General features: G+C 42.4%; 1 protein-coding gene across 5 annotated transcripts in view; it reads left to right on the top strand.

Annotated features, from left to right (window-relative positions):
• The window catches only part of ccdc141 (coiled-coil domain containing 141), a 320,905-nt gene that overhangs the window by 123,216 nt on the left and 174,844 nt on the right, over positions 1-22,845 (top strand). For all 5 annotated transcript variants that reach the window (XM_070875793.1, XM_070875794.1, XM_070875795.1 and 2 more), the window contains exon 8: positions 20,807-20,979. In XM_070875793.1, the coding sequence (XP_070731894.1) occupies positions 20,807-20,979 (173 nt within the window). The remainder of the gene's footprint in view (positions 1-20,806; positions 20,980-22,845) is intronic.

Here is a 22,845-nt window from a genome sequence, read left to right as displayed (position 1 = left end):
TAGGAACTTCCCATAATAGTGCAAAAGACCCAAGAATGAACGAAGTTCAGTGACATTCCTGGGAGTGGGTGCATTTCTGATTGCATTCAACTTTCCCTTGGTTGGATGTAAACCATCTTTGTCTACTCTGTACCCTAAGTACTCCACTGAGTTTTGAAATAACTCACATGAGCAGACACTCGTACTCTGTGCTTCTCTAGCCGTTTGAGGACTTCATTCAAAATGTTATTATGAATTTGCCTATTTGGTGCTGAAATTAGTATGTCATCCAAATAACATACTACCCCTTCAATACCTTGCAAAATCTGGTTCATCACCCCTTGGAATATGGCAGGGGCGGAAGACACTCCAAACGGTAGCCTATTAAATTTGATATAGGCTTAGATGAATATTTATCGTCAAACATGACTTGGACTCCTCATCTAGTTCAAGCTGTAAGTAGGCATTTGTTTGATCCAGTTTTGAGAAGATCTGACCACCTGTCAGTATTGTGAACAAATCTTCTATATTCGGTAATGTATTGGGGACATTACCCTGTAGAACCTGGTTTACGGTTACTTTAATATCACCACACAATCTTACCTTGCCATCGGACTTAGGTACTACAACAATTGGTGTAGCCCAATTACATCGATCTATCTTACAAATAATGTTCTCAGTCTCTTGTCTTTTTAGTTCTTGCTTAACTTTCTCCTTGGGTGCATATGGTACAGAACAGGGCTTGCAGTAAATCGATCTAGCATCCTTCTGTACCCTGACACTTGTCTTGAAGCCTTGGATCGGACTGCCCATTTCACAGAACGCCTTCGGCTACTTCTTGATAACATCATCCGTTGATGCAAATCTCGCTTCCACATGGAAAATCTCACTCCAATCCAGCTTCTGTAATCTCAACCAATTTCTTCATGGTAAGGCTTGTCTCCTTTCACTACTATTAGAGGCAAGTTCTGAAATTGATCCTTATATTTCACCGGTGCGGTGATACAACCTACCACAGGAATTTTCTCTCCCGAGTAGCCTCGCAGCTCCATCTTGGATTTCATCAATGGGAAATCACGCAATTTGTCGAGGTATCGCGACTCCGGTACTACATTCACGGATGCACCCATGTCGATTTCCATTGGTATCTTGAATCCCGCAACATCTATGTGGATTTTGAAACTTTCCGAATCGCTGCCCGTTAACCTTGTTCTCCTGATGATGTGTAACTCTAACATCTCCTGGCCCTGTTGTTGTTCTTCCATGCTATGTAGTTCTCTGGGGATGTCTACACATAGCTTTAAAAGCTGGTTTACCCTTCAGTCGGCATGCCTTCGCAAGATGCCCAGTCTCTTTGCAGAAGAAACACTCTGCCTTCACATATGGACAACTTTGAGCAATGTGTTGTCCCAGGCACCTATAGCATGACTTCGACGCTCTGTTAGAATTTCCAGTTTCTGAGACTTTGGGCCCCCACCGCCTTTTACTTTGAATCTGCAGGCGATTCACCTCGGTTGACTGATGACCGTAATTATTATGCAATTCTCGAGAATATTGGTTGGCCATGCCCATCGATCTCGCTGTCTGACAAGCAATTTCAAAAGCCAAGTCATCCGTCATCAATAACTTTTCATTCTGATCGCATAATTTTTTACCCCACAAACAAAACGATCACGCAATGCTCGGTTTTGAAAGTTTCTGAAATTACAGTGAATAGATAGCTTTTTTAATGTTACAATGTAATCACTGATACTTTCATCAGTCTTTTGATATCGTATACCTAAATGAAAGCTTTCAGCAATTTCTAACGGTTTGGAGTTATAGTGCTGCTCCAGCGTCGTTACAATCTCTTTAAGCGTTGTGTCCTTTGGCTCATCAGGCACTAGCAGATTTATCAGCGTTTCATACAATTCAGGTCCAGCTGCAGATAAGAAAATCACTCGCTTCCATTCCAACACTGCCCAGTTCTGATCTGCATTCTCTGGAACTTCGATTATGTTATTTGCAGTGAAATACATTTCTAGCCGATCTACATACGCTTTAAAACGTTCACAGTCATGTCTATATTCACCTAAATGTCCCATTAATGTTATGGATGCTGCCATTTTGTCTCTGCAGTGCAGACAGTGTGCTGTATTTTACCTCGGATTTTGTAAATATTTCCAACGACAGAGACGCTTCCAAAGTCTCTTTGTCGGCTGGCTGAATCCTTCACCAACAAAATTTCAGCTTTAAATCATCCGAAAAATCCCATCTCGCCGTCAAATGTGATATATTCACAGAGCACAAGCACACACAGCTTCCGAACATGGCAGGCAGCTCTCGGAAGTCTCCGGAACCTGCAGCTTCTGTTTAATTATTAACTCTGTAGTTGCAGCACATAATACGTCCACATCCACAGTGTGGCTCTACAAACATTACAAACTTACAGACATTACACTGTGGAAGAGCAGAAAGATTTAGGTATCCATGTACAGAAATCACTAAAAGCTAGTGAATAAGTACAAAAAATAATTTACAAGGCTAATATAATGCTAGCTTTTATCTCAATCGGTTGGAATACGAAGGGCTGGGTGTTATGCTACAGTTGTATAAAGCTCTGGTTAGATTGCATCTGGATTACTGCATTCAGTTCTGGGCACTGCACCTCAGGAAGGATATATTGGTTTTAGAGGAGGTGCAGAGTAGATTCACCACAATTATACCCTAAAAGGGTTAAGTTATGAGGACGAACAAGACTAGGCTTGTATTCCCTTGAATATAGAAAATTAAGGGTGATCTAATTCAGGTGTTTAAGATGATTGAAGGATTTGATAGGATAACGAGAAAGAAACTATTTCTTCTGGTGAGGGAGTCCAGAATAAGGAGGCATAACCTTACAATTCGAGCTAGGCTGTTCAGGGATGATATCAGGAAGCACTTCATCACAAAAAGGGTGGTGGAAATCTGGAACTCTCTCCTCCAAAAGCTGTTAAAACTAGGTGAATTGAAAATTTCAAATTGAGAGTGATAGATTTTTGTTAGGTAAGGGTAAATGGAGTTGGGATACAGAGCAGCCATGATTTAATTGAATGGCGGAACAGGCTCGAGAGGATGAATAGCCTATTCCTGTTTCTACGTTCCTTCCTATGTTATCCTAACTCTATCCTAACTCACACCATCCTGTTCTCCCATCACCCCTGGGTTCGCTGACCTACATTGGTTCCTGGTCTAGCAATGCCTCAAATTTAAAATTCTCATCTTTGTGTTCAAATCTTACCATCGCCTCACCCCTCCCTATCTCAGTAACCTCCTCCAGCCCGACAACCCTCTGAGAGAACTCTTACTTCCTCCAATTCTGGCCTTTTGTGAATCTCTGATTTTCTTCGCCCCACCGTTGCTTTTAGCTATCTGAGCCCCAAGCACTGGAATTCCCTTCCTAAACCTTTCCATATGTTCCTCTCCCTCCTCCTTTAAGGTGCTTCTTAATACCTACCTCTTTGACCATACTTTTGGTCACCATATAGAATCATAGAAGTTTACAGCATGGAAGGAGGCCATTTCGGCCCATCGTGTCCGCGCTGGCCAACAAGAGGCTATCCAGCCTAATCCCACTTTGCGGCTCTAGGTCTGTGACCCTGCAGGTTACGGCACTTCAAGTGCACATCCAAGTACTTTTTAAATGTGGTGAGGGTTTCTGCCTCTACCACCCTTTCAGGCAATGAGTTCCAGACCCCCACAACCCTCTGAATGAAGAAATTTCCCATCAAATCCCCTCTAAACCTTCTACCAATTACTTTAAGTTTATGCCCCCTGATTGTTGACCCCTCTGCTAGGCCCTTTCTATCCACTATATCTAGGCCCCTCATAATTTTATACACCTCAATGATGTCTCCTCTCAGCCTCCTCTATTCCAAGGAAAATAAACCCAGTCTATCCGATCTGTGCTCATAGCTAAGATTCTCCACTCCTGGCAACATCCTCGTAAATCTCCTCTGTACCTTCTCAAGTGCAATCACGTCCTTCCTGTAATGCAGTGACCAGAATTGCACGCAGTACTCCAGCTGTGGCCTAACCAGTATTTTCTACAGTTCAAGCATAACCCACCTGCTCTTATATTCTATGCCTCGGCTAATAAAGGCATGCATTCCATATGCCTTCTTAACCACCTTATCCACCTGGCCTGCTACCTTCAGGGATCTGTGGACATATACTCCCAGGTCTCTTTGTTCCTCTACACTTCTCAATGTCCTAACATTTAATATGTATTCCCTTTCCTTGTTAGCCCTCCCCAAATGCATTACCTCACACTTCTCTGGATTAACTTCCATTTGCCACTGTTCTGCCCAGCCGACCCGTTGATTGATATCTTACTGCAATCCGCAGCTTTCTTCTTCATTATCAACCACAAAGCCTATTTTTGTGTCATCTGCAAACTTCTTAATCATACCCCCTATATTCAAGTCGAGATCATTGATGCATACCACAAAAAGCAAGGGATCTAGCACTGAGCCCTGCAAAACCCCACTGGAAACATCCTTCCAGTCACAAAAACACCTATCAATCATTACCCTTTGCTTTCTGCCTCCGAGCCAATTTTGGATCCAACTTGCCACTTTGCCCTGGATCCCATGGGCTTTTACTTTCGTGACCAGTCTGCCATGTGGGACCTTATTGAAAGCTTTGCTAAAATTCATATACACTACATCATACGCACTGCCCTCATCGACCCTCTTGGTTGCCTCCTCGAAAAATTCAATCAGATTAGTCAGACACGACCTTCCCTTAATAAATCCATGCTGACTATCCCTGAATAAGCTGTGCCTTTCTAAATGTAGATTTATCCTGTCCTTCAGGATTTTTTCCAATCATTTTCCCACAATTGAGGTTAAGCTCACTGGCCTGTAATTACTTGGTTTATCCCTTTCTCCCTTCTTAAAAAAAGGTACCACATTCCTCCAGTCCTCTGGCACCACACCAGTAGGCAGAGAGGATTGGAAAATGATGGTCAAAGCCTCTGCTATTTCCTCTTTTGTTTCGCTTAACAGCCTGGGATACATTTCATCCAGGCCTGGGGACTTATCCACTTTCAAAGCTGCTAAACCCTTTAATACCTCCTCTCTCACTATGTTTATTTCATCTAATATTTCACACTCCTCCTCCTTGATAACAGTGTCTGCATCTCTCTTTTGTGAAAACAGACGCAAAGTATTCATTAAGAACCATACCCACATCTTCCGCTTCCACACATAGATTGCACTCATGGTCTCTAATAGGCCGTTCCCTTTCTTTAGTTATCCTTTAGATGTCTCCACAAGATCCTGCAAATCCTCTGTCAGGACAGACGGTCCAATGTTAGCGTCCTCGATCAGACCAAAATCTCCAGCATTGAAGCACTGACCACACTCGACCAGCTCCGCTGGGTGGGCCTCATTGTTTGCATGCCTGACACAAAACTCCCAAAGCAAGCGCTCTACTCGGAACTCCTACACGGCAAGCGAGCCCAAGGTGGGCAGAGGAAACGTTTCAAGGGCACCCTCAAAGCCTCCTTGATAAAATGCAACATCCCCACCGATACCTGGGAGTTCCTGGCCAAAGATTGCCCTAAGTGGAGGAAGTGCATCCGGGAGGGAACTGAGCATCTCAAGTTTCATCGCCGAGAGCATGCAGAAACCAAGCGCAGGCAGCGAAAGGAGCGTGCGGCAAACTAGTCCGACCCAGCCTTTCCTTCAACAACTGTCTGTCCCACCTGTGACAGAGACCTTAGTTCCCGTACAGTCACCTAAGAACTCACTTTTAGAGTGGAAGTAAGTCTTCTTCGATTTCGAGGGACCGCCTATGATGAGTTATCCTCTTGCTCTTAATATTTATAAAACATCTTTGCACAATTGGAACCGATTTCAACAGGAAAAAAAAGGCGCATTCATTGTTAAAAAAAATATATAAATATCATGCAGCCTACACAAGTATTCTATTCTAATTTTAAAAAGTCACAAAACAAATCATACGGTTTTATTATTGCATCAAAATAACTGAAGAAAGGGAAAAGTAAAAGTTAAAAAAGAATTGAATTTGAAACGCAGCTTGCAAGATCAGGACAGTCAATAGAAATAGTGCACACGAGCAAACAGACAAAACAGTCAAATAATGAAAAAAGTTGAAAAGCATGAAATACGATGTAAAACTATATATATGCCCAGCTGAACAACTGGCCATTCTAGACCCCAAAATAATGGCAGACCTCGAGGAAAATATTATTGCAGGATACTTTTCTCCAGTACTACTGATCCTCCAAATCAAACTCGTGTCCAATAATTGTTTTTTTATTTTTTAAATACATACATATGCTTATTGCATTGAGTTCACCAGTAAATTTTGTATCATACAGAATAATTTGTCTGTGATAACTCAAAGCTTCTGGAAGTCTTTTTTAAAAAATTCAGTAAAAGCCCTGTGCTTCAGCAAAGGCCTCATCCAACTTCCAAAATAAATTAGGAAGTGGACTGAGACAATTTCTCCAAATTCAGACATTTATCATGGTTAAAATAAATCTTTTTATGTGTTTTGATGTCAAATTTTGTCTGATAACACTCCAGTGAAGCACCTTAGGACATTTTACTAGTTTAAAGGCACTATATAAGAACATAAAAATAAGAAATAGGAGCCGGAGTAGGACATTTGGCCCCTCGAGCCTGCTCCGCCATTTAAAAAGGTCATGGCTGATCTGATCATGGACTCAGCTCCACTTCCCTGCCTGCTCCTCATAAGTGAAAGTTGTTGTTTATGTTATTCTTTCATGTGCTCAGTCATGTCTTTGCCAAAGTTAACAAGATCACAAGATAGACATTGATGAAGAGGGCCATTTGACCTGTTCTATTTCATTCATCAATCTTTTTTTCATAACTCTGTCCTCTGACACTAAGGATCAGTCCCATCGCTCCTTTCTAAAGCACAAAGGTGGAGTGGGAAGGGGAGGGAGTGATCTTATTTGAGCATTGGATTGGGGCTGCATTTGGCACCCATAGGAGGTGAGAGAGTCGATGTGAAAAACTGCACGTCTATAAGACTCCCGGGGTTGGATTTTCCACCACAATTTCACCGAATATTAAGCAGGATTTGAACAGAAAAGTGCCGAATTTCTTCTCATCCCCATAAAAAAACATAAAATTGAAAACATATCTATAATCTACAAAATGAAGCAGTCAAAGTGAAATAATTCATAGGATTACACAGGATAGACAGCACAGAAACAGGCTATTCAGTCCATGCCGGCATTTATGCTTCACTCGAGTCTCCTCCCATCTTTCCTCATCTAACTCTATCAGCATAACCCTTTATGCATGTGAATATATTACCCCAAATACCATGAGTCCTAATTTTATGTAATAATCTCTTGTGTGGCAACTTATCGAAGGCTTTTTGAAAATCCAAATACACTACATTTGTTAGAAATTGCCTCTTTACGGCTATCTCTGGTCACTTTAAATAATCAGGTTCGAGTGCAAACCAATATGGTGGATATATTGTGTTTAATCAGAGTTTAAGGCGGAATATAACACATTAGTTATACTGTAAAAACATACGACCGTAACAAGAGTTGAAATCGATCTGATCGGACAGCCGGTTGACACACGTATGAGCAATTCTGTTCCTTTCATTTGGAGCTTCCTTCACTCTCTCTCTTTCTCTCTCTCTCGTTCTTCCGTCTGTGACTACAAGCTTCCAGGAGGTCACTTTTAACCTATTTTTAGGGGTGAGCCTGAACCGGAATATTGACAAGACCTTTTGAACTATAGAGGTTCCCCTAAAAACTTAATATCCAATAAGGCTTCTAGTTCTTTGTCTCGATTCTTGTTTCAAGAACCCACCTTAAAGATGTCTTACAATTTTGATCACATGTTTATACCTTTTCGAAGTCATTTTTCCTTGGAATTCCTTTGATCTCTCTCTGTCTCTATTCTATTGGGTACAATCAATACAAAGCCGAATCCTCTATCCTTTGAATTATGAGGCCCAAACCAGAGCTTTGTCACTTTAACCGGTCTTTACGACATAGCAAACTGCCTTTGTTTATGTTAATTCCTACAAACTTCCTTCGATTCTAAGACTTTCTATACAAATTGTCTGAAAGATACATAAACAAACTGAAGCTTTAACTTGAAAACCACAGATAATTAGCATTTCTAAGCATTCCCTTTCATTCTAAGGAGACACCTCGTCTCCAGTCCAAAACAGCGATTTAAAACACAGCATCCATATCAGTTTTATACATTTTTAGGCATCCTTAGTTTCTAACCCATCCATTGATTCCCCTTTATCCATTCTACAGTTACATCTTCGAAAAGCTCCAACAGATTTTTCAAACATGATTTCCCTTTTATAAAACCATATTAACTCTGCCTAATCATATTATGATTTTCTAAGTGCCCTATTACCACGTCCCTAATATGGGTAGAGCTGCAGAACACCAAAGGGCAAAAAACGTTAGTAGGAGTTGTGTACAGACCTCCAAACAGTAATAGGGATGTTGGGGAGGGCATCAAACAGGAAATTAGGGGTGCATGCAATAAAGGTGCAGCAGTTATAATGGGTGACTTTAATATGCACATAGATTGGGCTAGCCAAACTGGAAGCAATACGGTGGAGGAGGATTTCCTGGAGTGCATAAGGGATGGTTTTCTAGACCAATATGTTGAGGAACCAACTAGGGGGGAGGCCATCTTAGACTGGGTGTTGTGTAATGAGAGAGGATTAATTAGCAATCTCATTGTGCGAGGCCCCTTGGGGAAGAGTGACCATAATATGGTGGAATTCTGCATTAGGATGGAGAATGAAACAGTAATTTCAGAGACCATGGTCCAGAACTTAAAGAAGGGTAACTTTGAAGGTATGAGGCGTGAATTGGCTAGGATAGATTGGCGAATGATACTTAGGGGGTTGACTGTGGATGGGCAATGGCAGACATTTAGAGACCGCATGGATGAAGTACAACAATTGTACATTCCTGTCTGGCGTAAAAATAAAAAGGGGAAGGTGGCTCAACCGTGGCTATCTAGGGAAATCAGGGATAGTATTAAAGCCAAGGAAGTGGCATACAAATTTGCCAGAAATAGCAGCGAACCTGGGGACTGGGAGAAATTTAGAACTCAGCAGAGGAGGACAAAGGGTTTGATTAGGACAGGGAAAATGGAGTACGAGAAGAAGCTTGCAGGGAACATTAAGGCGGATTGCAAAAGTTTCTATAGGTATGTAAAGAGAAAAAGGTTGGTGAAGACAAACGTAGGTCCCCTGCAGTCAGAATCAGGGGAAGTCATAACGGGGAACAAAGAAATGGCGGATCAATTGAACAAGTACTTTGGTTCGGTATTCACTAAGGAGGATACAAACAACCTTCCGGATATAAAAGGGGTCAGAGGGTCTAGTAAGGAAGAGGAACTGAGGGAAATCTTTATTAGTCGGGAAATTGTGTTGGGGAAATTGATGGGATTGAAGGCCGATAAATCCCCAGGGCCTGATGGACTGCATCCTAGAGTACTTAAGGAGGTGGCCTTGGAAATAGCGGATGCATTGACAGTCATTTTCCAACATTCCATTGACTCTGGATCAGTTCCTATGGAGTGGAGGGTAGCCAATGTAACCCCACTTTTTAAAAAAGGAGGGAGAGAGAAAACAGGGAATTATAGACCGGTCAGCCTGACCTCAGTAGTGGGTAAAGTGATGGAATCAATTATTAAGGATGTCATAGCAGTGCATCTGGAAAATGGTGACATGATAGGTCCAAGTCAGCATGGATTTGTGAAAGGGAAATCATGCTTGACAAATCTTCTGGAATTTTTTGAGGATGTTTCCAGTAAAGTGGACAAGGGAGAACCAGTTGATGTGGTATATTTGGACTTTCAGAAGGCTTTCGACAAGGTCCCACACAAGAGATTAATGTGCAAAGTTAAAGCACATGGGATTGGGGGTAGTGTGCTGACGTGGATTGAGAACTGGTTGTCAGACAGGAAGCAAAGAGTAGGAGTAAACGGGTACTTTTCAGAATGGCAGGCAGTGACTAGTGGAGTGCCGCAAGGTTCTGTGCTGGGGCCCCAGCTGTTTACATTGTACATTAATGATTTAGATGAGGGGATTAAATGCAGTATCTCCAAATTTGCGGATGATACTAAGTTGGGTGGCAGTGTGAGCTGCGAGGAGGATGCTATTAGGCTGCAGAGTGACTTGGATAGGTTAGGTGAGTGGGCAAATGCATGGCAGATGAAGTATAATGTGGATAAATGTGAGGTTATCCACTTTGGTGGTAAAAACAGAGAGACAGACTATTATCTGAATGGTGACAGATTAGGAAAAGGGAAGGTGCAACGAGACCTGGGTGTCATGGTACATCAGTCATTGAAGGTTGGCATGCAGGTACAGCAGGCGGTTAAGAAAGCAAATGGCATGTTGGCCTTCATAGCGAGGGGATTTGAATACAGGGGCAGGGAGGTGTTGCTACAGTTGTACAGGGCCTTGGTGAGGCCACACCTGGAGTATTGTGTACAGTTTTGGTCTCCTAACTTGAGGAAGGACATTCTTGCTATTGAGGGAGTGCAGCGAAGGTTCACCAGACTGATTCCCGGGATGGCGGGACTGACCTATCAAGAAAGATTGGATCAACTGGGCTTGTATTCACTGGAGTTCAGAAGAATGAGAGGGGACCTCATAGAAACGTTTAAAATTCTGACGGGTTTAGACAGGTTAGATGCAGAAAGAATGTTCCCAATGTTGGGGAAGTCCAGAACCAGGGGTCACAGTCTGAGGATAAGGGGTAAGCCATTTAGGACCGAGATGAGGAGAAACTTCTTCACCCAGAGAGTGGTGAACCTGTGGAATTCTCTACCACAGAAAGTAGTTGAGGCCAATTCACTAAATATATTCAAAAGGGAGTTAGATGAAGTCCTTACTACTCGGGGGATCAAGGGTTATGGCGAGAAAGCAGGAAGGGGGTACTGAAGTTTCATGTTCAGCCATGAACTCATTGAATGGCGGTGCAGGCTAGAAGGGCTGAATGGCCTGCTCCTGCACCTATTTTCTATGTTTCTAATAGATTCTAGCATTTTGTTTACTACTAATGTCAAGCTAATTGGCTTATAGTTGCCGTTTCTTCTCTTCCTCCTTTTTTAAATAGCGAGGTTATGTTTGCTACCTTGGGTCTGTTCTAGAATCTAGGGAACTCTGGAAGATTAATACCAGTGTATTCACTATCTCTGCAGCTACCTCTTTTAAAACCCAAGGATGCAAGTTATCAGGTCCAGGGGGTTTGTCGCCACTTAGTCCCATTAATTTCTCCAGTACTATAGGCCCGAAATTGGTGGACTTACCATCCGCTGCCGCCAAGTTTTCTTGGCAGTTTCCCTGGTTTCTGGGCTGTCTCCCCTCCAAGTGAGTTTGGTGGAGGCCTCCTGCCGGTGGGGAGAGAAGACCGATGGGTACCGTCCACTGGCGTACGCCGGCATGCAACACGCAGAAGAGTCCTCCCGCCCGCCGAACTGCCAGTTTGGTCCGGGTGGTCCTCCGTTGCAGCAGAGGAAAAGACCACTGCGTGGAGGCAGGTCTAACCTCAACGGTAAATATGAAGACCTGCAAAAATGGTTAGTACACTTCTTTTCTTAATTTTTTCCCCCAGGGATTCAGGTGAATGGGGTCCCCTGAAGGATTGCTAGTGGTTTTTTTTTATGTTTAGAAATGTTTTTATCTCATCAGTTCCGCCCTCCCTGGGCCCGACTCAATCCTTGGTGGTACTTTGCCGTGGATTGCATTTGCCGCCGAGAATGGGAGCTGCCGACCAGAATCGGCACGTAAGTCCCATTTTTGCCACCGGGTGGTCTTTCCAAGATTTTTCCATGAAACCTCCACCCAAAGTAGCGGCAGGATCTCAGCGGTCCTTTGGATGGTACTTGGGCAGAACTTAGCTTTCATCAATTTCTGGTCCTATGTCTTTACTTATACTGATTTCTTTAAGTTCCTCATTCTCGCTAGACCCTTGGTTCCCTATTATTACCGAAATGTTTTTGTGTCCTCGACTGTGAAGACATATACAAAGTATTTGCTTAACATCTTTGCCATTTCCTTATTGCCCATTATAATTTCTCCTATCTTCCTATCTCCGCCTCTAATGGGTTCACATTTACTTTTCTATTTAAATACCTATAAAAATGTTTACTATTGTTTTTATGTCTCATGCTAATTTACTCTCATTCTTTTTTCTCTTTCCTTGTCAATTTATTGGTCCTCTTTTGCTGAATTCTAAAATCCTCCAATTCTCAGGCCTACTACACTTTTTGGCAACATTTTAAGCCTCTTCCTTTGATCTAATACTATCTTTAACCTCTCTTGTAAGCCATGGTTGGACCACTTTTCCTGTGGGTTTTTGTGCCTTAAAGGAAAGTATATTTGTTGTAAATTATATATTCTTTAAATGCTAGCCATCACTTGTCTACCATCATATCTTTTAATGCATTTTCCCAACTTACCTTAGCCAACTCACCCCTCATATCTACGTAATTTGCTTTGTTTAGATTAAGAAACATAGAGAAACTTAGAAAATAGGTGCAGGAGTCGGCCATTCTGCCCTTCTAGCCTGCACCACCATTCAATGAGTTCATGGCTGAACATGCAACTTCAGTACCCCATTCCTGCTTTCTCGCCATACCCCTTGATCCCCCTAGTAGTAAGGACTACATCTAACTTCTTTTTGAATATATTTAGTGAATTGGCCTCAACAACTTTCTGTGGTAGAGAATTCCACAGGTTCACCACTCTCTGGGTGAAGAAGTTTCTTCTCATCTCGGTCCTAAATGGCTTATCCCTTATCCTTAGACTGTGACCCCTGGTTCTGGACTTCCCCAAAATTGGGAACATTTTTCCTGCATCTAACCTGTCTAAACCCGTTAGAATTTTAAACGTATCTATGAGATCCCCTCTCATTCTTCTAAACTCCAGTGAATACAAGCCCAGTTGATTCAGTCTTTCTTGATATGTCAGTCCTGCCATCCCGGAAATCAGTCTGGTGAACCTTCGCTGCACTCCCTCAATAGCAAGAATGTCCTTCCTCAAGTTAGGAGACCAAAACTGTACACAATACTCCAGGTGTGGCCTCACCAAGGCCCTGTACAACTGTAGCAACACCTCCCTGCCCCTGTATTCAAATCCCCTCGCTATGAAGGCCAACATGCCATTTGCTTTCTTAACCGCCTGCTGTACCTGCATGCCAACCTTCAATGACTGATGTACCATGACACCCAGGTCTCGTTGCACCTCCTCTTTTCCTAATTTGTCACGATTCAGATAATAGTCTGTCTCTCTGTTTTACCACCAAAGTGGATAACCTCACATTAATCCACATTATACTTCATCTGCCATGCATTTGCCCACTCACCTAACCTATCCAAGTCACTCTGCAGCCTCATAGCATCCTCCTCGCAGCTCACACTGCGACCCAACTTAGTGTCATCTGCAAATTTGGAGATACTACATTTAATCCCCTCGTCTAAATCATTAATGTACAATGTAAACAGCTGGGGCCCCAGCACAGAACCTTGCGGTACCCCACTAGTCACTGCCTGCCATTCTGAAAAGTACCCATTTAGTCCTACTCTTTGTTTCCTGTCTGCCAACCAGTTCTCAATCCACATCAGCACACTACCCCCAATCCCATGTGCTTTAACTTTGCACATTAATCTCTTGTGTGGGACCTTGTCGAAAGCCTTCTGAAAGTCCAAATACACCACATCAACTGGTTCTCCCTTGTCCACTCGACTGGAAACATCCTCAAAAAATTCCAGAGATTTGTCAAGCATGATTTCCCTTTCACAAATCCAAGCTGACTTGGACCTATCATGTCACCTCTTTCCAAATGTGCTGCTATGACATCCTTCATAATTGATTCCATCATTTTACCCACTACCGATGTCAGGCTGACCGGTCTATAATTCCCTGTTTTCTCTCTTCCTCCTTTTTTAAAAGGTGGGGTTACATTGGCTACCCTCCACTCCATAGGAACTGATCCAGAGTCTATGGAATGTTGGAAAATGACTGTCAATGCATCTGCTATTTCCAAGGCCACCTCCTTAAGTACTCTGGGATGCAGACCATCACGCCCTGGGGATTTATCGACCTTCAATCCCATCAATTTCCCCAACACAATTTCCCGACTAATAAGGATTTCCCTCAGTTCCTCCTTCTTACGAGACCCTCTGATCCCTTTTATATCCGGAAGGCTGTTTGTGTCCTCCTTAGTGAATACCGAACCAAAGTACTTGTTCAATTGGTCTACCATTTCTTTGTTCCCCGTTATGACTTCCCCTGATTCTGACTGCAGGGGACCTACGTTTGTCTTTACTAACCATTTTCTCTTTACATATCTATAGAAGCTTTTGCAGTCCGTCTTAATGTTCCCTGCAAGCTTCCTCTCGTACTCTATTTTCCCTGCCCTAATCAAACCCTTTGTCCTCCTCTGCTGAGTTCTAAATTTCTCCCAGTCCCCGGTTCGCTGCTATTTCTGGCCAATTTGTATGCCACTTCCTTGGCTTTAATACTATCCCTGATTTCCCTTGGTTGCTATGGTTGAGCCACCTTCCCTTTTTTAGTTTTACGCCAGACAGGGATGTACAATTGTTGTAGTTCATCCATGCAGTCTCTAAATGTCTGCCATTGCCCATCCACTGTCAACCCCTTAAGTATCATTCGCCAATCTATCCTCACCAATTCACATCTCATACCTTCAAAGTTACCCTTCTTTAAGTTCTGGACCATGGTCTCTGAATTAACTGTTTCATTCTCCATCTTAATGTAGAATTCCACCATATTATGGTCACTCTTCCCCAAGGGGCCTCGCACAATGAGATTGCTAATTAATTCTCTCTCATTATACAACACCCAGTCTAAGATGGCCTGCCCCCTAGTTGGTTCCTCGACATATTGGTCTAGAAAACCATCCCTTATGCACTCCAGGAAATCCTCCTCCACCGTATTGCTTCCAGTTTGGTTAGCCCAATCTATATGCATATTAAAGTCACCCATGATAACTGCTGCATCTTTATTGCATGCACCCCTAATTTCCTGTTTGATGCCCTCCCCAACATCACTACTACTGTTTGGAGGTCTGTACACAACTCCCACTAACATTTTTTGCCGTTTGGTGTTCTGCAGCTCTATCCATATAGATTCCACATCATCCAAGCTTATGTCCTTCCTAACTATTGCATTAATCTCCTTTTTAACCAGCAATGCTACCCCACTTTATTTTCCTTTTATTCTATCCTTCCTGAATGTTGAATACCCTTGGATGTTGAATTTCCAGGCCTGATCATCCTGGAGCCACGTCTCTGTAATCCCAATCACATCATATCTGTTAACATCTATTTGCACAGTTAATTCATCCACCTTATTACGGATATTCCTTGCATTAAGACGCAAAGCCTTCAGGCTTGTTTTTTTAACACCCTTTGTCCTTTTAGAATTATGATGTAGTGTGGCTCTTTTTGTTTCTTGCCTTTGTTTACTCGTCCTTCCACTATTGCTTTTTACCTTTCTACCATCTGTTTCTGACTCCATATTACTTTGCCCTGTCTCACTGCATAGGTTCCCATCCCCCTGCCATATTAGTTTAAACACTCCCGAACTGCATTAGTTCCAGTCCTGCCCAAGTTAAAGACCCTAGTTTCAGATTTAACTAAATCACTTTCAAACTCAATATAAAATTCTATCATGTTATCGTCACTCTTCCCTAAAGGCCCCTTTACTACAAGATTATTAATGAACCCTTTCCCATTGCACAATACTAGATCAAAAATAGCTTGTTCCCTAGTTGGTTCCTCAATATACTGATCTAAAAAGCTATCTTGTAAACATTCCGTGAATTCGTCCTCCACATTATTACTGCAAATTTGGTTTGCCCAGTCTATATGTAGATTAAAGTCCCCCATGATTACTGTATTACCTTTGTTACATGCGCCTCTAATTTCCTTATTGATACTCTGCCCTACATTACAACTATTGTTTGGAGGCCTATAAACATCTCCCACCAATGTTTTCTGCCCCTTGCTATTTCTTAGCTCCACCCAAACAGATTCTACTTCTTGATTTTCGGGGCTAAGATCCTTTCTCTCTACTGTCGTTAACCCATCCTTTATTATCAGGGCTACCCCGCCTCCTTTTCCATTTTGCTTATCTCTTCTAAAAGTTAAGTATCCTGGAGTATTTAGTTTCCAATCTTGGTCACTTTGCAACCATGTCTCTGTAATGGCTATTAGATCAAACCTATTCATTTCTATCTGCGCTATTAATTCCTCTATTTTGTTGTGAATGCTTCGTGTATTCAGATATACTGCTTTTTAATTTCAATTTTTCCCTGATGTCACCTTAATCACTGATGCCCTATTAGCTCTGTTACTCTCTCCGTCCCTTCCTGACCCACTCATAAGCAATTTTTACCCCAAAATCTACTTTGCCCTGGAGCCTTGACATTTCTCTTGCTGCTTTTAAATTTACTCATTCCTGAATCCTCCTACCCCACCCCCCCTCCCCCCACCCACTTCATTAGTTTAAAGCCCTGTCTACAGCCCTAGTTATTCAATGTGCCAGGATACTGGGCCCAGCCCAGTTTAAGTTGAGCCTGTCCCAACGGAACAACTCCCTCTTCCCCCAGTACTGGTGCCAGTGCCCCATGAACTGAAACCACTTCCTCCCACACCACTCTTTGAGCCACACATTTAAACCTCTAATCTGTTTGTCCCTATGCCAATTTGTACATGGCTCAGGTAACAATCCAGAGATTAATACCTTTGAGGTTCTGCTTTTTAATTATGATCCTAGCTGCTCAAACTCCCTCAGCAGAACCTCATTCCTAGTTCTATCTATGTCGTTGGTTCCTCATATGCTTATCTCGCCTCCCCATAAATGCATCTATACTATTCACTTCAACCAGTCCCTGTGGTAGTGAGTTCCACATTCCCGCCACTCTCTGGGTAAAGAAGTTCCTTCTGAATTCCCTATTTGATTTCTTGGCGACTATCTTATATGGAAGGGTTTGGATAGAGTAGATAGAGAGAAACTGTTCTCATTGACAGAATGGTCGAGAACCAGAGGATACAGATTTAAGGTGACTGGCAAAAGAATCAAAGGCAACATAAGAAAAAACTTTTTTACGCAGCGAGTGGTTAGGATCTGGAATGCACTGTCTGAAAGGGTGGTGGAGGCAGACTCAATTACTGCTTTCAAACGGAATTGGATAAGTACCTGAAGAAAATAAATTTGCAGGGCTACGGGGAAAGGTTGGGAGAATGGGACTAGCTGAGAGCAACACAGGCTCGATGGGCCAAATGGCCGCCTTCTGGGCTGTAACCGTTCTATGATTCTATGATTGATGGCCTCTAGTTTTGCTCTTTCCCATAAGTGGAAACACTCTCTCTGTATCTACTCTATCAAAACCTTTAATAATTTTAAAAACCTCTATTAGCTCACCCCTTAACTTTCTCGTTTCAAGAGAAAAGGGACCCAGCCTGTTCATCCTTTCCTGATAGGTGTACCCTCACATTTCTGGTATTATCCTTGTCAATCTTTTTTGCACCCAATCCAGTGCTTCTTTTTCCTTTTTGTAATATGGCAACCAGAATTATAAGCAGTACTCCAAGTATAGTGTGACCAAGGCTCGATACAAGTTCAGCATAACTTCTCTACTTGCCAAACCAATCCCTCTGGAAATAAATCTCAGTGCTTGGTTTGCTTTTTTTATGGCCTTGTTAACCTGTGTCGCGACTTTCAGTGATTTGTGTATTTGGGTACTCTGCGACCCTTTTGATCTTCTATCCCACTTAGTTTCTCATTTTCCAAGTAATATGTGACCTTTCTATCTTTCTTACTAAAATGCAATACCTCACATTTATCTGTGCTGAATTTCATTTGCCAATTATATGCCCATTCTTCAAGTTTATAAATGTCATCTTGTAACGTTGCAGTCCTCCTCAGTATTGACTAACTCCCTCCCCCAATTTGATGTTTTCTGCAAATTTAGAAATTGTGTTTTTGATTCCAAAGTCTAAATCGTCAATATAAATTGTGAACAACAGTGGTTCCAGCACTGATCCTTGTAGAAGACCACTTCCTACCTTCTGGCACTCTGAATAGCTACCTTTACCCCTACTCTCTGCTTTCTGTCTTGAAGTCAGCTAGTTGTCCCTTGACTCCACATTCTTTGACCTTACTCATTAGTCTATTATGTGGTACAGGTTGAGCGTCCGAAATCCAAAGTTCCGAAATTCGGAATGTTCCACAATCCGGACACCGGGCCCATCCGTGGCGGGGTCGTTTCCAAACCGGAAAATGTTCCAAAATCCGGACACCCCACCTCGGCAGCCTGACCTCCCCCTGCCTCGGCCGCATGACCTCCGGCTGACCAACCTCCGCCCGCCTCGGTTGCCCGACCTCTCCATGCCTCAGCCGCCCGACCTCCGGCCGCCCGACCTCTGCCCGTCCAACCTCCCCCGCCTCGCCTCGGCCACCCAACCTCCCTCCGCCTGACCTACAGCCTCCTCTGCCCCCGCCTCAGTCACCTGACCTCCCCTGCCTCTGCCCCCACCTCGGCCGGCCTCCTGACCCACTCCCCTTACCTCGGCCATCCGACCTCGGCCACCTGACCTCCGGCTGCCCGACCTCCAGCTGCCTGACACCCCCACCCCCCCATCCCCTCCCCCACCTACCTCAGCCCAGGCATTTTTGGATTCGGGACGTCGCAAAGATGTTCTGAAATCGGGAAATACCCAAAATCTGAAATGGCCTCGGTCCCGAAGTTTCTGGATTTCGGACGCTCTACCTGTACACCTTATCGAAGGCCTTTTAAAAATCTAGATAAATTATATCTACTGCATTACCCTTGTCTACTCTCTCTGTTTCCTCTTCAAAAAATTCAATGAGGTTGGTCACGCAAGATTTTCACTTTTGAAATCCAGGCTGACTATTCATTATTATATTTTTGGTATCTAGATGTTCTTCTATTTTCCCCTTTAGTAGGGATTCCATTATTTTTCCTACCACCGATGTAAAGCTGACTGGTCTATGGTTCCATGGACATGTTCTATCTCCCTCCTTAAATATAGGTATTACATTAGCTATCTGCCAATCCTCTGGCACTGCACCTTTTTCTAATGAATTATTAAATATGTGTAGTAATGCCTCTGCTATCTCTTCCCTAGATTCTTTTAAAATGTGTGAATGTAAGCCATTCGGACTAGAGCTTTTATCTTCTTTGAGTTTGATTAATTTATTTAATGTTTCTCCTCCTTTTATTTTAAATGCAGTTATCTTATTTCTAATCTCATCATCTGATGTTATGTCCACCTGTTCTATCTCTCTGGTAAATACTGAAGCAAAGTAATCAATTATTATTTCTGCCATCTCTTTATTGGTGCCTGTGATATTATCCTGTCCATCCCGTAATGGCCCGATTCCCATCCCGACTTTCCTTCTTTTATTTGTGCCTATAAAATATTTTATTATTTTGTTTTATGTTCCTTGATAATTTAATTTCATAGTTCCTTTTTGCCTTTTTAATTGTTTTTTTGACTCCATCCCTGATCTCTTTATATTCTCACTTGGCATGCTCTCCATGTACTTAATGTATGCCTCTTTCCTTACACTCAATTGTTCCCTATGTCTTTATTCATCCATGGTGTCTCATTAATGTTTAGCATGTTCTTGTTTTTTAGCAGAATATATTTTTCCCGGACTCTGTTGAACACCATTTCAAATATTTCCCACTGCTCTTCTACATCATTGTTTTCCAATATTGTCCATTTTACTTTCCCATGTTCTATTCTCAGCCCTGCAAAATCAGCTTTTCTCCAATCTATTACCCTGGTCTTAGTCATACTCATGTCCTTCTCAATTATTATTTTAAAGTGTATTATATGATGGTCACTATTGTCCAGATGTTCCCCTACTTTTACTTCTTTTATCTTCTATGGTTCATTCCCCATTATGAGATTCAACAGTGAATCCTCCCTTGTTGGACTTCTTTCATATTAGGTTAGAAAGGAGTCCTGTACACATTGTTGGAACTCCATTCCCTTATCCCCTTTACCTTCCTCTTCTGGCCAATTAATACTGGGGTAGTTGAAATCCACAGAATTATTATTCTATGTTTTTTAGAATATGGCCATCATGGAGATCAGGTGCAGGAACAATGCTCAGCCTGCTCAGGATCCGTGTGTTTTTTTACAGTTGCCCGCTAATTGTTCTACCACTATCCAACACATACAATTCCAATGTCAGAGGAACAAATCTGGTAGGCCCTACATGGGCCACTATATAATTCCACAATTGGAATTAAATCACATCTTTAAAATTCATGAGGTACATTAAATAATCAAATATATTTTTGTTTGTTTCCTTTTATTGTTCTTCACCAGGAGCTTGCAGATGTATGTCCTTAAATTCCAGTTGAATGTCCAGTCAGTATTAACTTCATATACAGTTAATTGGAGGGGAGAGGGAGGGATTGTGTCCTTCATTAAGGTAGTCATGTGTGGATCATGGAAGGAGAGGACTTGGTAGCTGAATGGCCTTTACCCATTAAAGGCTTTCTCATGGGCCTCCATTTTAATCATTATTGTCTACTAAAATTCACGAGAAAATGTAAAGGAGCTGCTTAACAGCAACCATCCAGACCTGCAACAAACATGTAGACACCTGATAACATCCAATTATTTTACACATTAACTGGATGCTGTCTGGTTTGTAAATGTTTATTGTATGCACAGTAATTAAATAAATTACAGTATGATTTTGTAATGTTATGCTATGTTTCTATTAACAGGGGTTTGATGTACTGGGAGGCATAGAGAGTCACCTGAAACACCTTCATTTTAAGTCACTGAGCTTGCTGGACCTCTCTAAAGAACATAATTCTCTGTGCCAGGCAACCAAAGATGCAACTTCAGATGCTCTACTGAAGGGACAACTTCTACTGAGTAAAGTCGATCCCCAAAGGTAGGGAATGGACTCCAGTAAATCTTGTGCAAAGAATACACAAAATTCCACCCTGTGTACGAAATCAGTGAGGCTGTGTGGCCAATTCCTTACACATACAACAGTTTTAATTACATTTTGCACATCTTCAATAAATTAAACGAGGATTTAAAACTGCATTAGAAAATATTCACTAATGAAAATTAATTTTAAAACAGATTTTTTGTTTTTGTTTTCCTGCATATTTTTCAACAACTGTTATGAAATCTACTTTGCCATGCTGATGTTAGCCAGTTATCAAGTTTCAATATTGTTTTCTACATCTTAAACGATTTGCGTCTCTGATATTAGTTGATAATACTTTGCCTCCCAGCAAACTGATTCAATATATTTGTAACTGCACTGTTGCATCATGGTTGACTCTTGTTAATGTGTCCTTGAATGACCTTCAAGTCTATCAATGCCTGCATGATACAGAGGATTACTGACATAGGCCGGAATTTTGCTGCCACTCAGAGGGCGGGTTCAGAGGCGGGTCCACTGTCAAAACATAAAAGATTGACAGCGGGTCAGGAGCCCGCTGTCAACACGTCCCTATAAGAACATAAGAAATAGGAGCAGTTGTCGGCCATTTGGCCCCTTGGGCCTGCTCCGCCATTCAAAAAGATCATGGCTGATCTGATCTTGGCCTCAACTCCACCTACCTGCCTATTCCCTATAACCCTTGACTTCCCTGTAGTTAAAAAATCTGTCTATCTCCGCCTTGAATATATTCGATGACTCAGCCTCCACAGCTCTCTGGGGCAGAGAATTCCACAGATTCATGACCATCTGAGAGAAGAAATTCCTCCTCATCTCCATCTTAAATGGGCAACCCCTTATTCTGAAACTATGCCTCCTAGTTCTAGATTCCCCCATGAGGGGAAACATCCTCTCAGCATCTACCCTGTCAAGCCCCGTCAGAATCTTATATGTTTCAATAAGATCACCTCTCATTCTTCTAAACTCCAATGAGTATAGGCCCAACCCGCTCAACCTTTCCTCATAAGACAACCCCTTCATCCCAGGGATCAACCTCGTGAACCTTCTCTGAACTACCTCCAATGCAAGTATATCCCTCCTTAAATAAGGAGACCAAAACTGTACGCAGTACTTTAGGTGTGGTCACACCAATGTCTTCCCACAGTTGCAGCAGGACTTCTCTGTTTTTATATTCCATACCCCTTGTAATAAAGGCCAACATTCCATTTGCCTTCCTAATTACTTGCTGTACCTGCATACTAACCTTTTGTGTTTCATGTATGAGGACACCCATGTTGGTTTCCCAAGTGTCGGGTCTGCCTACGCTTTACAGACCCGACACCAAGCGGCGGGCGAGTCAATTTAAATCATTAAGAGCTTGTTAAAAGGTACTTAAACAGCATTTTACCATGCACTTACCATTTTTCCAGCTTTTTCACAAGGGTCAGTGTCAACTGTGGCTCAGTGGGTAGCACATTCACCTCCGAGTCAGAAGGTTGTGGGTTCAAATCCCATTCTAGCGACTTGAGCACATAAATCCACGCCGACACTCCAGTGCAATGTTGAAGGCGTGCTGCACTGTCGGAGATGCTATCTTTCGGATGAGACGTTAAACCGAGACCCTGTCTGCTCTCTCAGGTGGACATAAAAGATCCCATGGCACTATTTCGAAGAAGAGCAGGGAAGTTATCCCTGGTGTCCTGGCCAATATTTATCCCTCAATCAACCTAACAAAAACAGTTTATCTGGTCATTATCACCAGCGCTCAGGTTTATACCAGGGAAGTATGTCGGGTTTGCAATGACTCTCCATTCTTCTGAAAATGTGACAGCTGCAAAAGTGGTATAAAAGCTACCATTTTGTTCA

The sequence above is a fragment of the Pristiophorus japonicus genome, chromosome 3 (genome assembly GCF_044704955.1).
Source record: "Pristiophorus japonicus isolate sPriJap1 chromosome 3, sPriJap1.hap1, whole genome shotgun sequence".
NCBI classification, from domain to species: domain Eukaryota; kingdom Metazoa; phylum Chordata; class Chondrichthyes; family Pristiophoridae; genus Pristiophorus; species Pristiophorus japonicus.
The sequence above is the reverse complement of the archived record's forward strand: the minus strand, read 5'-3'. Positions and strand labels throughout refer to the sequence as shown.